General features: G+C 42.3%; 1 protein-coding gene across 1 annotated transcript; it reads right to left on the bottom strand.

Annotated features, from left to right (window-relative positions):
• Positions 1-538: 538 nt before the first annotated feature.
• Positions 539-9,895, bottom strand: LOC112222228. Its single transcript, XM_024384933.2, has 5 exons — positions 9,352-9,895; positions 7,243-7,431; positions 2,364-2,511; positions 1,950-2,114; positions 539-1,854 (listed from the first exon to the last, which is right to left on the bottom strand). Exons 1-5 carry the CDS (start codon positions 9,437-9,439, stop codon positions 1,500-1,502), a joined length of 945 nt encoding a protein of 314 aa, XP_024240701.1. The 5' UTR covers positions 9,440-9,895; the 3' UTR covers positions 539-1,499.
• Between the last annotated feature and the right edge of the window lie 4,858 nt (positions 9,896-14,753).

Genomic DNA, 14,753 nt, shown 5'->3' with positions numbered 1-14,753 from the left:
TCTAGCAACCAAAAGGTTGTGTGTTTAAAACTCATCATGGACAACTTTATCATTTTAGCTAATTATCAACTTTGCAACTACTTACAACTTTTTAGCTACTTTGCAACTACCTAGCATGTGTTAGCTAACCCTTCCCCTGACTTTTAATATAACTCCTAACCCCTAGCCTAGCTAACGTTGCCACCTAGGTAACGTTAGCCACAACAAATTGGAATTCATAACATATTGCAAATTTGTAACATATCATACAAATTTCAATCCAAAATGGATGATGGATATCCACAAATTACTACATTCCATACCAAACGTAACATATCATATCAGATTATTATTATTTTATTTTTATTTTTTACATCTACCCCTGAGTCCAGGTTGAAAATACAGTCTTTTCAATAATTGGTTATTTTATTAATGGCAAACCACTCATCCTAACTCGGTGGTGGCTGACATCAAATGTAGGCTACTATTTAGGTCGGATTCTATTTCTTTGGCAAAACTCCCTTATAATCGTATTCCTAACTGATGACAGCACAAGTTCAAGAATGTAGAATTTATTAAATGATTCATTGTCAATCCATCTGCAGTGGGACTTGCACAACTTGCATAATGTACCATCAATGTCAGTATCAGTTGGGTAAAGGAATATAAAAAAGCTTCAGAAAATTCCCTTTTCATTCCAATAGTACAGAATAACATTTAACAGTTATTTGTACCATGAAGTACCATCACATACTATACACAACAGGATTGGGAATTGTAGCCCTACACATGCTATCCCTGGATCCAACAAAGCAGTAGCATCAAACCTAAAAATGCAGAATACTGTACAACATTTTAAGGATTCTTTCCAGAAGCAGAATTACTAGATTTCATAACTCAGAGATACAGGATATTTCCGAACTGAACATGTTTACTACTGTACATTTCCCGGAAGAACACAGTGAAATCAATCAGTAACAATAAGTGATTCCTATGGAATAATGAATGTCCTCACCAACTCTCGGCTTCTGGCAGTGTCTAGAGGGATAGGGTCTGCGTTTAAGGCACATTTCTGATGCAACCTAAAAATGCTGCTTTGTCACTGAATGGTCTACCGCTACTGGCGTGCTGGATTGAATCCCCGAGCCGACAAGGTAAAAATATGTCATTCTGCCCTTGAGCAAGGTAATTAATCCTAATTGCTCCAGGGTTGCTGTCAATAATGGCTGATCGCCTGGCTGTGACCCCACTCTCCAAGGGTGTCTCAGGGGGAGTGGGATATGCAAAAAATACATTTCCATTTCACACCTCACACTTGTACAGGTTACCCACTTGTACATACAGTAAAACAGGACTATATGAGCGCCACCTAATTATTCAGTCATTGGTGCCTGGTTGATAATGACATAGGCATGGTCCCCATTGAGGTGGTCCTCTCCCTTTTGGATCCAGTTTCTTGATTGATGTTCAGTTTATCCATGCCCATGTGGTCTATGTCCAGTCACTTCCTGGTTGTGACCTCACACGGATATGACCCGTATGGGGCGCTCCTGGGCACTCCACTCCTCCAGAAGTGGAGTGCTCACCACGGACACACTGCCCTCCTGTCCTACATACAGTCTGGCCAAGCCTGAGCCAGGGGGTACCTCTGGGTTCCGGTACCCCACGGTCCGAGTTGAACCTGGATACTGGGGTGGGATGGGGTTTTGAAGTAGGCCTGGATTGTTTGGTTGACCTGGGGTGCGGTACAGGCCTGAGTTGTGCAGAAGAATGGGCTGGTCGTAGCCTCTGCAGGGGAGAGGAGCTGAGTTGAGGGCTGGGCCAAAGGTGGAGGCTGGGGCTGGACCAGTCAGAGCATAGGGGTACTGATGGCACCTGTGGAGAGGACAGAGACAGCGACATTGAGCTTCTCAAGGCAAACTCACAGACACAAACATACAGAAGACACACACACACACACACACACACACCAGCTGGGTCTCCTTTGGTCACACATTGAAGGGTCCTGTTGGTCCCATTGTCGCAGTGTCTTCTCCTGGGTGTTGTTGTTGTTGTTTCTGCCCTTGTGGTCATAGTGAGAGGCCCTGTTCTCCTCCTGCTCCGCTCGCTCTGGCTGGAGCCACAGATCCGTCTCCCTGGCAATGCAAAAAATCTCAATATCCGTATCAATCCCTATAGTGCAGTACTCAACCACATGGGATAATTTATGGCTCTACATCTTTTATCGCACCTCCTGACATCTTACATGCTTTGTCTCACCTTTCCTGCCTCCTCTTTTCCTCTCCTCTCATCGCGTCATTCCCTTACCTCTTCTCCTTTCATTCCTCTTCTGACTCTTCTTCCCATCTCCCCCTATAATTTATACTTCTCTCCTCTCCTCTCACCTCTCCTCCTTTTTCCTTTCCTCCTCCTTGACACAGTCGAGCAGACAGCAGGTGATGAAGGCCATGGACATGAGCAGGATGATGGCACAGCTAATGATAGAGGACACCACTGCCACACTGAACCCAAAGTCATCCGACATGGACAACGCTGGGAGAGGGAGGGAAAAAACATTTTAAAAAATCAATCAATCTATTTAGGAAATCTGCCTACAGAAAGTGATGGCTATATCATATATTTGAATGCCTTTTTCACTGTATTACATTCAGCTAGAATAGACAAGTGGTCTTTCTGTTCTTTAAATGTTCCCAGAATGTTTCATTAGGTTGTGGGAACAGTCTGGTGGGAACATCTTTTACTGATTTAAAGGTCCAATACAGACATTTTTATCTCAATTTAAAATAATTTCTGGGTAACAAAGTACCTTACTGTGATAGTTTTCAATTAAAATTGTTTAAAAAAAACAGCTATATCATTACAGTGTTACAAGTACACGGCATATGAAGAGAATGGGAACATTTTAATAATTCAGAAATAGTTCTATGTCCTGACCATAATTAGACTGAAACCCCCCACAATAACACAGATATCCCCTGGTGGTGCAGAAGGTTAATGATCTGGCTGCAAGCTAAAGATTGTAGGTTCAATCCCACATGTTCTTTAATCATGTTGCTTTTGAAAACCGCTGTGAAATAGGATCTACTGAAGGAGAGGATGTTTTTTGTTTGTCCATATTTACAGTGCTTTGGGAAGCATCAGACCCCTTGACTTTTTCCACATTTCGCTAAGTTACAGCCTTGTTCTAAAATTGATTAAATAGTATTTTTTTCTTAACAATCTACACACAGTAACCCATAAAGACAAACCGAAAACAGGTTTTTAGAAATGTTGCTATGAGCCTCGAAATTAAGCTCAGGTGCATCCTGTTTCCATTGATCATCCTTGAGATGTTTCTACAACTTGATTGGAGTCCACCTGTGGTAAATTCTATTGATTGGACATGATTTGGAAAGGCTCACACCTGTCTATATAAGGTCCCACAGTTGACAGTGCTTGTCAGAGCAAAAACCAAGCCAATGATGTTGAAGGAGTTCTCCGTAAAGCTCCGAGACAGGATTGTGTCGAGGTACAGATCTGGGGAAGGGTACCAAAAAATGTCTGCAGCATTGAAAGTCCCCAAGAACACCGTGGCACCCCAAGACAAAAGGGGTCTGAATACTTTCCGAAGCACTGAATAAATCCAGTCTGAAATCCAGAACTTAAAACATTTTGTAAAAATGTACTGTCCAGTTGTGCTGACACTCAATATAATGCATGCGATATAATTCCTACTTTAAGATGATTTGAAAAGACAATCTGAAAATTCCTACTTTCATCTGAAAAGCAAAAGTGATCCTCATCACTCATAGCCTTGTAAATATGGGCATATAAAGAGTATGGGTGAAGTGATGGTGTAATGGATCTCGTCCTCTTCTGAGGAGGAGTAGTGAAAAGGATCGGAGGACCAAAACGCAGCGTGGTAAGTGTTCATGATGTAATATTTAATGAATCAAACTGAACACTGAACTACAAAAACAATAAAGTGAACGAACGAAAACCGAAACAGTCCTGTCTGGCGACATACACAAAGACAGAAAATAATCAACCACGAAACACAGGTGGAAAAAGGCTACCTAAGTATGATTCTCAATCAGAGACAACTAATGACACCTGCCTCTGATTGAGAACCATACTAGGCCGAACACAGAAACCAACATAGAAAAACAAACATAGACTGCCCACCCCAACTCACAACCTGACCATACTAAAACAAAGACAAAACAAAGGAACTAAGGTCAGAACGTGACAGATGGTGAATAACCCAGTGGCCAGTATTTCCCTGGGTTAGCTATGTCTAAGAAGGTTAAAAAGGAAGCATGGAATTCCTGATTGCCAAACGGCTATATACTGAAAAAATAAGAAATAAAAGAGCTTCACTGGTGGAGCAGAAGATAAATTGAAACCCCACAAGGGCTGACTGTAAACACATTGAAAAAATAGATGGTTCTGTTTGTATGAGTACATGCTGTTTAAGTGTCCTCTGAATGAAATAATGTGCAGATTGTAAACATATGAATTTTGAAAAATATGTTTATGATGAAATGCTGTTCAAATGTGTGTCACTATATCGGCAACAACACCGTCCTCAATGTGAATTGCCATTAAATCTGGAGAGGAAAATAATTGGGATGCATTCCAATCTGCTTTAAGGAGCTTTAAGGATATTGTGTGAACGTCAATGGAATATTATGTTAAACCTAAAACAAATATGCTATGAACGTTGTAAAAATGAACTTATTTCATTCTAACAACATTAAGGCAATATCCTGTGCAACCTAATTTAAACATTGCATGAATGTCATCACAACTAAGCATATTTTGTGTTTTGGGAACTTTTCTCTTATACCATACCCACACTGTTCCCACAACCTAATTAAATGTTCTGGGAACCTTTAAAGAACTCAGAAAGGCTATTCTGCCAACATTCTTGCAACATCAAAGGAATGTTTTGTTCTCCCTGATACAAACATGATCTAAATGTCAGCACATCTGGACAGTTGTAGTGTTTTGTGCTCCCTGATACAAACATGATCTAAATGTCAGCACATCTGGACAGTTGTAGTGTTTTGTGCTCCCTGATACAAACATGATCTAAATGTCAGCACATCTGGACAGTTGTAGTGTTTTGTGCTCCCTGATACAAACATGATCTAAATGTCAGCACATCTGGACAGTTGTAGTGTTTTGTGCTCCCTGATACAAACATGATCTAAATGTCAGCACATCTGGACAGTTGTAGTGTTTTGTGCTCCCTGATACAAACATGATCTAAATGTCAGCACATCTGGACAGTTGTAGTGTTTTGTGCTCTCTGATACAAACATGATCTAAATGTCAGCACATCTGGACAGTTGTAGTGTTTTATGCTCCCTGATACAAACATGATCTAAATGTCAGCACATCTGGACAGTTGTAGTGTTTTGTGCTCCCTGATACAAACATGATCTAAATGTCAGCACAACTGGACAGTTGGAGTGTTTTGGGAACCTGCCTCTTGACATTTCCCCACAATGTTCCTACAACCTAACGAACTGGATGGTTTTTGTGTTTTGGGAAGATATCTCTCACCAGACGGTTCCCACAACCTAATGTCACATTGTGGGAACCTTTAAAGAACAGACAAAATATTGTTTTTGTAAAATCAGATGAATGTTTTTTTGCATCCTAAAATAAACTTTGTAGAATAATCTGCACAACTGGACAGTTTTTGTGTTTTAGGAACATATATTTTATGATGTCCCCACAATGTTCCCACTAGACTGTTCCCACAACCTTATGAAACATTCTGGGAACCTTTAAATAACCTTCAAAGAACAAATGTGTTCTAGGAATGGTCTTGCAACATTATGTGAATGTTTTAATCAAACATTCTATAATCATCAACACGATTGGACAGTTTTTGTGTTATGAATGTTCTTGGAACTATCACTGAACCAATTCTGGTTTGCTGGGGATCTCCAATATATTCCTCTATATTCCTCTTCTTCAGAATAATGAAGAGACTGACAAGCAGGCAGACACAGCTCTGGGGGTGTTTGCAATCCCTGCACTTTTTCCACTCAATGCATTCTGAATCTTTTAATTTACTCCACACACACAGAGAGACACACACTGTCCTAAGAGGACAACTTTCATTTTCACAGTAGAGTTGAGCCTGGCTCATCCATAATGTATGACTGAAGTGACGGCTGTCTCCACATGCTCTCAGCCATTGATTGGCCAGAGTCAGGCAGACAGGGTGAGAGGGACAAACCTGACAGTCTCCCATTTGGCTTTCTGGTCCTCATCAAATACAAATATGCTTTACATAAGAGGATTAGAAATATGAAAATAATGTCTAGGAATATTTCAAGAACAAACTTAACAGGCACTGTACTGATGCTGTTTCCTTTGATTGCTGTCTTTTTAAAAGATTTGGATTAAATCAAATCAAACTATATTGACAACCAAATTGACAACCAAATACAATGTAATATCACAAAATGATCTTACATTTGAAATCAACCAGAGCTTGAAACCCTATGCCTATTGCATTGTCTATTTTTAGTTGAATTCTAGGTTGAATTGAAACTATAGCTGTTGATAACATTGTAAATGCTATATAGGGCTAAAAGGCATCATTGATGATCTATGAGTGATAAAGGATGGCCACATTTTATTTGCTCCGTTAAACTACTTACTTCGATAGCAACAATGAAGCTACACTGAGTGTACAAAACATTAAGAACACCTTCCTAATATCCTTCTTTAACCTGTCTCCTGTCCTTCATCTACACTGATTAAAGTGGGTTTAACAAGTGGCATCAATAAGGGGATCATAGCTTTCACCTGGATTCACCTGATCAGTCTATGTCATAGAAAACTGGTCATTCTCATGATGGCACATTGGTAATAGTCAGTGACAAATATCATAGCTGGCTGGGCTTGGTTAAAACCCTGGATGGGAGACCAAATGGTAGCTATAGATAGATATATTCTCCAGTAGTAGGGTCTGCCCAGCATGTTTTTTTCTGATATTGGATATCCTTCTGAAGATCTGAAGTTGTTTTAAAGGTACAAATTCAACATATTTTAGAGAAGATCTGTCTACGTTGAAATTTGGTTACCATGACGACATAATTCTGTGGTAGAAGTTTCACCCTAATAACAACAGTTGATGACTTTTTTTCAAATCCAATGTATTTTCAAAGTAGATTCCACGTCACAATACATTAACAAATGATGTTGATCCAGCCAGCTTGTGCCCAGTGGGTAAGTATCCTCTCAGCCTTAGATACATACGTTTACACCAGGGAGAACCTCCTGACCACTGGGTGCTGTTGCTGCCCCAGACGCAGGACACCTCACTGCCCCCAACCAGATGGTGTCTGGACGGGCACTGCAAGGTGATCACCGTTCCCACATTGGTGCCATTCCCCTGGATAATCCTCTGGGTCCCCAGCGCAGGCAGAGGCATTGGGGTACACTGGCCTGGAGGGGGAGAACGGAGATGGTCACTATAGTATATCCAGCCATATGTAAGCAGAAGAGAACACTACTTTACAGAACATGGCACTACAGAACACTCTGCATAGAAGCCCTGTAGGGGGCTGCCCAGCATTGTGACAACAACAAAAACACCCCATCTGCAACCCTGCGCTTTGCTCTATCTAATGATGATTGTCTCAAAGCAGGAAAGATGATACATGATTAAACAAAAGGCCTGATAGCTTGGCAGAAACTCAGGACCCATCTGGAGCCATGTTAAACAGCTGGTTATCAGGCTCTGTTTTACACACTGAAATATGACTATTCACAGAATGATAGTACATTCTCTGTTTACATTATCACCTTATAACCTTAGGTATAATGGAAATGTCATTGAGGAAAATTGTCTGTGAAATCATGTAGGCCTATTACGATTGAGGACAAATTGATGTATTGTCTCTTTGCCACCACAAGAGGTCCTACATGTTCGAGAAATCATGTCTGAACTCTTCAACGGTATCTGAAAGAGGGACCGAGTTCATTTAGATAAAGTTTGAAATAGCGTTAGTAAATCTAAAACGTCGGAGTATTCCTTTGAATGAATGCTAGTGAGAGAGAGAGAGAGAGAGAGAGATAGAGAGAGAGACCGAGAGAGAGAGAGAGAGACCGAGAGAGAGAGAGAGAAAGAGAGAGAGAGAGAGAGAGAGAGAGAGAGAAAGAGAGAGAGAGAGAGAGAGAGAGAGAGAGAGAGAGAGAGAGAGAGAGAAAGAGAGAGAGAGAGAGAGAGAGAGAGAAAGAGAGAGATAGAGAGAGAGACCGAGAGAGAGAGAGAGAGAAAGAGAGAGAGAGAAAGAGAGAGAGAGAGAGAGAGAGAGAGAGAGAGAGAGAGAGAGAGAGAGAGAGAGAGAGAGAGAGAGAGAGAGAGAGAGAGAGAAAGAGAGTGAGAGTGAGGGGAGAGAGAGAGAGAGAGAGAGAGAGAGAGAAAGAGAGAGAGATGAGTGAGAGAGAGAGAGAGAGAGAGAGAGAAAGAGAGAGAGAGAGAGAGAGAGAGAGAGAGAGAGAGAGAGAGAGACCGAGAGAGACCGAGAGAGACCGAGAGAGTCAGCAAGCAAGAGAGTTATATTGCTGACTGAGTATTGGGTGTTAGGCAAATTCATAAACCATCATTTATGATAGACAGCGCTGTGTGTGTATGTGTGCGCGCGTGTGGGTGGGTGTATACGTGTGTGTGCGCGAGCGTGGGTGTGTGCATGCCTGTGGGTGTGTTAGCGTGTGTGTGCATGTGTGTGTAATTGTGTATGTGTTCAAAAGTGTAGACTGTACATCTGATATCTCAGTACAGCCGCAGTGTTAGTTGATGTGAAACTAAGAATCCTGCCATTCTGAAAGCCACCTGCAGCTTCTCAGACCATGTGATCTATAGGAACACACTCTCACTTCCTCTTTAGATTGTTTCGCCCTTTTAGGTATTACTGCACTGTTCGAGCTAGAAACACAAGCATTTCGCTGAACCTGGGAAAACATCTGTAAATCTGTGTAGCGACTAATAAACTTTGACTTGATTTGAAGCCATAGCCTATGGCTTTCATTCTTTGTTGTCATGATACTTTGTAGGCCTAAACAAATTATGCGTAGCTTTTAGAAAGTAATGTAGTTATGCTGCTTTGTAAATAATTGAGCATTACAGACACAGTACATCATATACATTTGTTTATATATGTGTGTGTGTCTTTGAATGCATTTTCTCCTAAAAAATGACATGTTGGCAGGTCCACTCTGTGATGGTGTACGCACACACAGTTTGCAGCTATACATGGTTCATGTGCATTAAAAAAAATCATAATGCCTCCAATAAAGCTCTAATTTCAGCCACTGCACGAATGACATGACACCTATGCCCATCTTGGATAGAATCTCGCTTACCTGTATAATTACGGCCGCCACGGATTCCGTTTTCGGTTGAATAAATATTTCTGGAAACATCAACCACCGAAGCTGTAACCGTTGACATGTCGGATGTAGATCTACCCAACCCTCGACAACCCCTGCAGGACGCGCGTAAAAACGAAAAGGAGGCCCACAGGATGATGCTCCAGTAGCCTAGAGCTGGAGAATTGCGGTGACTGTGCTGGATTGTGTTCGCGCTCCGTCTCACCGGCTGTTGGTGCTCAAGCGTTAGCTTCTCTCTTTTCAGGGCGCATACTGTAGTTCTCTGGCCACCAATCCAGCAGTGTGTGTTGTTTGGTCTGTCGGCACGGCTTGTCTCGCTGCGCTCTGACAATGCACTGACTGTGCCGAGCTAAAATCCGACCTTCTTTCTGTGAGAAATTCTGCAATACTATTCGGTGTGTTTGTCAGAATGTCACTACCTTCACTTGGCTCACTCGATGTCACGGTTATAGGCGTGTTGTCCGGGAAAGTTTCAGTTCTCAAATCAGTCTGAAGTCCGATATGTGTTTGTGGCCTCAGCATTATACAGATTGCAGATCAGCTCATGAGTAACGGGGAGGTGAAGAGTAGAAATATTTGAAATATCAATGTATCATAAGGGACCAACTTTTTTTTTTTTTAAATATCCATGTCTCTCATACAGTTTGTTGATTACACATTATCTACGGAAGCTCTCGTGGGCAGCAAGTATGAGACGCCGCAGAGAAGCGGTATTTGGACATGCATCGGCGAGAGACGTGCTTTGATAATGTAACATATATATTACAGAATGAAATTAGGAATTTTCATGCGAGAGGGAGACAGACAGGAGTCAGGGTTTTTGGTTTCACGGGATTGAGACTGGATAGGAAAATAGCCTAGACTGAGAAGATGTATTCCCCAAGTACATTTACACATGCTCAGAGTTTTACTTGGTGGTATGGTGTTGCTAGTGAAAGACATTTGAGACATACAGAGAACTGAGTTTAAACACGTTTACATACATTATTTCTGAGTTGTTAACAGACTTCATATCTGTGACAGAGATGCCTATGTATTGAATTGTGTATAGGCCTGTCAAACACACACACACAAATAGCAACACGCATTATTATTTTTTTAGGTTTATTAAACAGCATTCGTGTCTCGTGTGCAGTCCGTTAATGTGAATTGTGCGTGTGTTTTGAATTTATGGCGACTTTGTGTGAAGTAAATACCTTCCATGCAGCAAAGGCTTCCATGCAGCAACCTGTTTGGATAGTGTGCTATTTACATTTGGATCATCTGCTGCTGTGCATGTTGTGGATTCTGTCGATTTGCATTAGTGCGACATTCAGGATTTTAAAAAATCAAGGTCAGTGAAATCTGAGATTCCCTAAAAGCAGGCCACTTCGATACAGCTATGACTGGAAGTGATTTTTTTCAAGGCAGATTAGGAGAATCTACACAGCAGGTTAGGCTATTTAACTAGCAAGTTAAGATAATAAGGTTAAGATCAAATCCAATTTTATTGGCCACATACATGTGTTTAGCAGATGTTATTGCAGGCGTAGCGAAATGCTTGTGCTTCTAGCTCCAACAGTGCAGTAATATTTAACAATTAATATCTAACAATTTCACAACAAATACCCAAAATACACGTAAATCTAAGTGAGGAATGGATTAAGAATATATATACATATATGTCAGAGCAGCATTGGAGTAAGATACAGTGACATAGTCTAGAGTACAGTATATACATATGAGATGGGTGATGCAATATTTACAAACAATTAAAGTGACTAAGATACCATAGAATAGTATAGAGTACAGTTTATACATATGAGATGAGTAATGCAAGAAAAGGAGGAGACATTATTAAAGTGACTAGTATTTCATTTCCTTAAAGTGGCCTGTGATTCCTAATCTATGTCTATAGGCAGCAGCCCCTGATGTTTGTTTTGCAGTCTGATGACCATGCGTTGGGCGGAACGCACCACCCTCTGGAGAGCTTTGCGGTTGTGGGCGGTGCAGTTGCCGTACCAGGTGGTGATACAGCCCGACAGGATGTTCTCAATTGTGCATCTGTAAAAGTTCACGAGGGTTTTAGGCGTTAAGACAAATTTCTTTAGCCTCCTGAGGTTGAAGAGGGGCTGTTGCGCCTTCTTCACCACACTGTCTTTGTGAGTGGACCATTTCAGTTTGTCAGTAATGTGTATGCCAAGGAACTTGAAGCTTTCCACCTTCTCCCCTGTGGTCCCATTGATGTGGATAGGGGGGTGCTCCCTCTGCTGTTTCCTGAAGTTCACAATCATCTCCTTAGTTTTGTTGACGTTGAGTAAGAGGTTATTTACCTGGCACCACACTCCCAGAGCCCTCACCTCCTCCCTGTAGGCTGTCTCATCTTTGTTGGAAATCAAGCCTACTAATGTTGTGTCATCGGCAACCTCGATGATTGAGTTGGTGGCGTGGTTGGCCACGCAGTCATGAGTGAACAGGGAGTACAGGAGGGGGCTGAGCACGTACCCTTCTGGAGCCCCATTGTTGAGGATCAGCGAAGAGGAGGTGTTGTTTTCTACATTCACCACCTGGAGGCGGCCCGTCAGGAAGTCCAGGACCCAGTCGCACAGGGTGGGGTTCAGACCCAGGGCCTTGCGCTTGTTGATGAGCTTGGAGGGTACTATGGTGCTGAATGCTGAGCTCTAGTCAATGAACAGCATTCTTACATAGGTATGCCTCTTGTCCAGATGGGACAGGGCAGTGTGCTGTGTGATGGCAATTGGATTGTCTGTGGATCTATTGGGGCGGTAAGAAAATTGAAGAGGGTCTAGGGTGGCAGGTAAGGTGGAGGTGATATGATCCTTGACTAGTCTCTCAAAGCACTTCATGACGACAGAGGTGAGTGCTACAGGGCGATAGTCATTTAGTTCAATTACCTTTGCTTTCTTAGGTACAGGGACAATGGTGGCCATCTTGAAGCATGTAGGGACAACAGACTGGGATAGGGAGAGATTGAATATATCTGTGAACACACCAGCCAGCTGGTCTGCACTGCTCTAAGGACACGGCTAGGTATATCATCTGGACCGGCAGCCTTGCGAGGGTAAATACGCTTAAACGTCTTACTCACATCAACCACGGAGAAAGAGAGCCCACAGTCCTTTGTAGCGGGCCGCGTCGTTGACACTGTATTATCCTCAAAGCGAGCGAAGAAGGTGTTCAGCCTGTCCGGAAGCAAGATGTTGGTGTCTGCGACGTGGCTGGTTTTCGTTTTATAATCCGTAATTGTCTGTAGACCCTGCCACATATGTCTCGTGTCTGAGCCGTTGAACTGGGACTCAACTTTGTCTCTATACTGACGTTTAGCCTGCTTGATTGCTTTGCGGAGGGAATAACTACCCTGTTTGTATTCTTCTGTATTCTCAGTCTTCTTGCCCTGGTTAAATGTGGTGGTTCGTGCTTTCAGTTTTGCGCAAATTGTAATGAATACGAGGGAGACAGAGAGCTGGTTTCAAGCGCAGAGTGCAGCAGGTGTTTAATGAAAGGGACCATAGGAGGAGGCAGGTAGCTGGGTCCAGGGGCAGGCAGAAGGTCATACACGGTAGGTCCAAAAATGGCAACAGTACAGACAGAGAATAGGCAAAAGGTGTCATGAGTGAGGGTTGCAAAAACTATCATACACGGGAGGAGAGAAGAACGGGAAATAACAGAGCTCCGAAAAAGTGTATCTCAAAACAAACAATACCTTACAGTGATGGGGTGCAAGGAACTGAACTAAATAGTGTGGGATGATGCAGGTGTGTGAACAGGTGATTAGAATTCCGGTGATTGGGATCTGGAGAGTGAGCTTGAAAGTGGGCTGTTTTCCGAGGATCTAAATGTTTGGGAGTGTGAGTTGGACGCAGACGTTACACAAATGCTCCGATCTATCCACGGTTTTTGGTTTGGGTAGGTTTTAATAGTCACAGTGGGTACAGCATCTCCAATGCACTTCCTAATAAACCCATTCACTGTATAAGTATATCTGTCGATATTATTTTCTGAAGCTACTCTGAACAAATCCCAGTCCTCGTGATCAAAACAATCTTGAAGTGTGGATTCCGATTGGTCAGACCAGTGTTGAATAGTCCTCACCACGGGTGCTCCCGGTTTGAGCTTCTTTCTAATGGAGGGGAGGAGCAAGATGGAATCGTGGTCCGATTTTCGTAATGGAGGGTGGGGGAAAGCCTTTATATGCATTCTGGAACGTAGTATAGCAATGATCCAGGGTTTTAGCAGGACGAGTACAGCAATCAATATGTTGATAGAATTTCGGGAGCCTTTTCTTCAAATTTGCATTGTTAAAATCCCCAGCTAATAAATCCCCAGTAATAAATACAGCCTCAGGATATGTGGTTTCCAGTTTGCATAAAGTCCAGTGAAGTTCTTTGAGGGCCGTCGTGGTATCCGGGTGGATATAGACCACTGTGGCTATTATTGACGAAAATTCTCTTGGGAGATAGAGTTAGCGAAAATGCACACCTAACCTTCTACGAATAGTCACTTCAGGTCCTAGCTGTATCAAAGTGGCGTGTTTTTAGGGAGTCCCAGTGAAATATATCAGAAGGGCAAGTGTTTCATGGGATTATTTAAAATACTCATAAAAATAATCCTCTTCCATCCAATTAACGTCCAAGGCGTCCATCTCATTTCCTAATTAAAGGAGTCTGTTTTTCCTTTTCCCCCTTTCTTGCCTCGGCAGATTGTTTTGATGTGTCAATTCAATTGGTTTAATGGTAAACCATCTAATTGGTCCTGGGCTGGTATTAATCATTTAGCTCAAGAGCAATGCCCTGCTCACATCATAGAGGGACCCACACACCAGTTCTGACTGTTACGGAGACTAGTTGATAGGTATTCGACTAGCCAGACTGTTCCCCGGACTCCACGTGTAGGGATTTGTACAATGCTTAACAAGGCTATTGAACTTGACATTGGTGTCTGTCTTTATTCCTTTATCTAACATATCATACAGAAACATGGTATTAGAAGTGGCTCGGAAAACACACTTTGTTATTTTTGTAGCTAAATACAGTATAGGCGCAGTTACGTTCCATATGCGAACACACGCCGTTTCCTACTCATAACACTGATCAACTCATTGTTAGCTGGCTAGCTAGCATCACTACCTACCTCGATGACTGAAGGCAAATAAATCTCCTATTCCATTGCTATGGCAGTGAACATTCCGCCACCAAATCCCATGGTTCTCACAGGGGACTGGAATACTAATTGGGACAACTTCAGGGATGAATTCGAGGACTATGCGCTGGTGACCGGCCTACATGAGAAACCCAACGAGGTACAAGCGGCAACTCTGAGGAGTTTAATGGGCAGCAAATGCAGGTATATCTACCAGCACAATCTCATCCTCACAG

The sequence above is a fragment of the Oncorhynchus tshawytscha genome, linkage group LG22, assembly GCF_018296145.1.
Source record: "Oncorhynchus tshawytscha isolate Ot180627B linkage group LG22, Otsh_v2.0, whole genome shotgun sequence".
NCBI lineage: Eukaryota > Metazoa > Chordata > Actinopteri > Salmoniformes > Salmonidae > Oncorhynchus > Oncorhynchus tshawytscha.
This window is presented reverse-complemented; position numbering and strand designations above follow the sequence as displayed.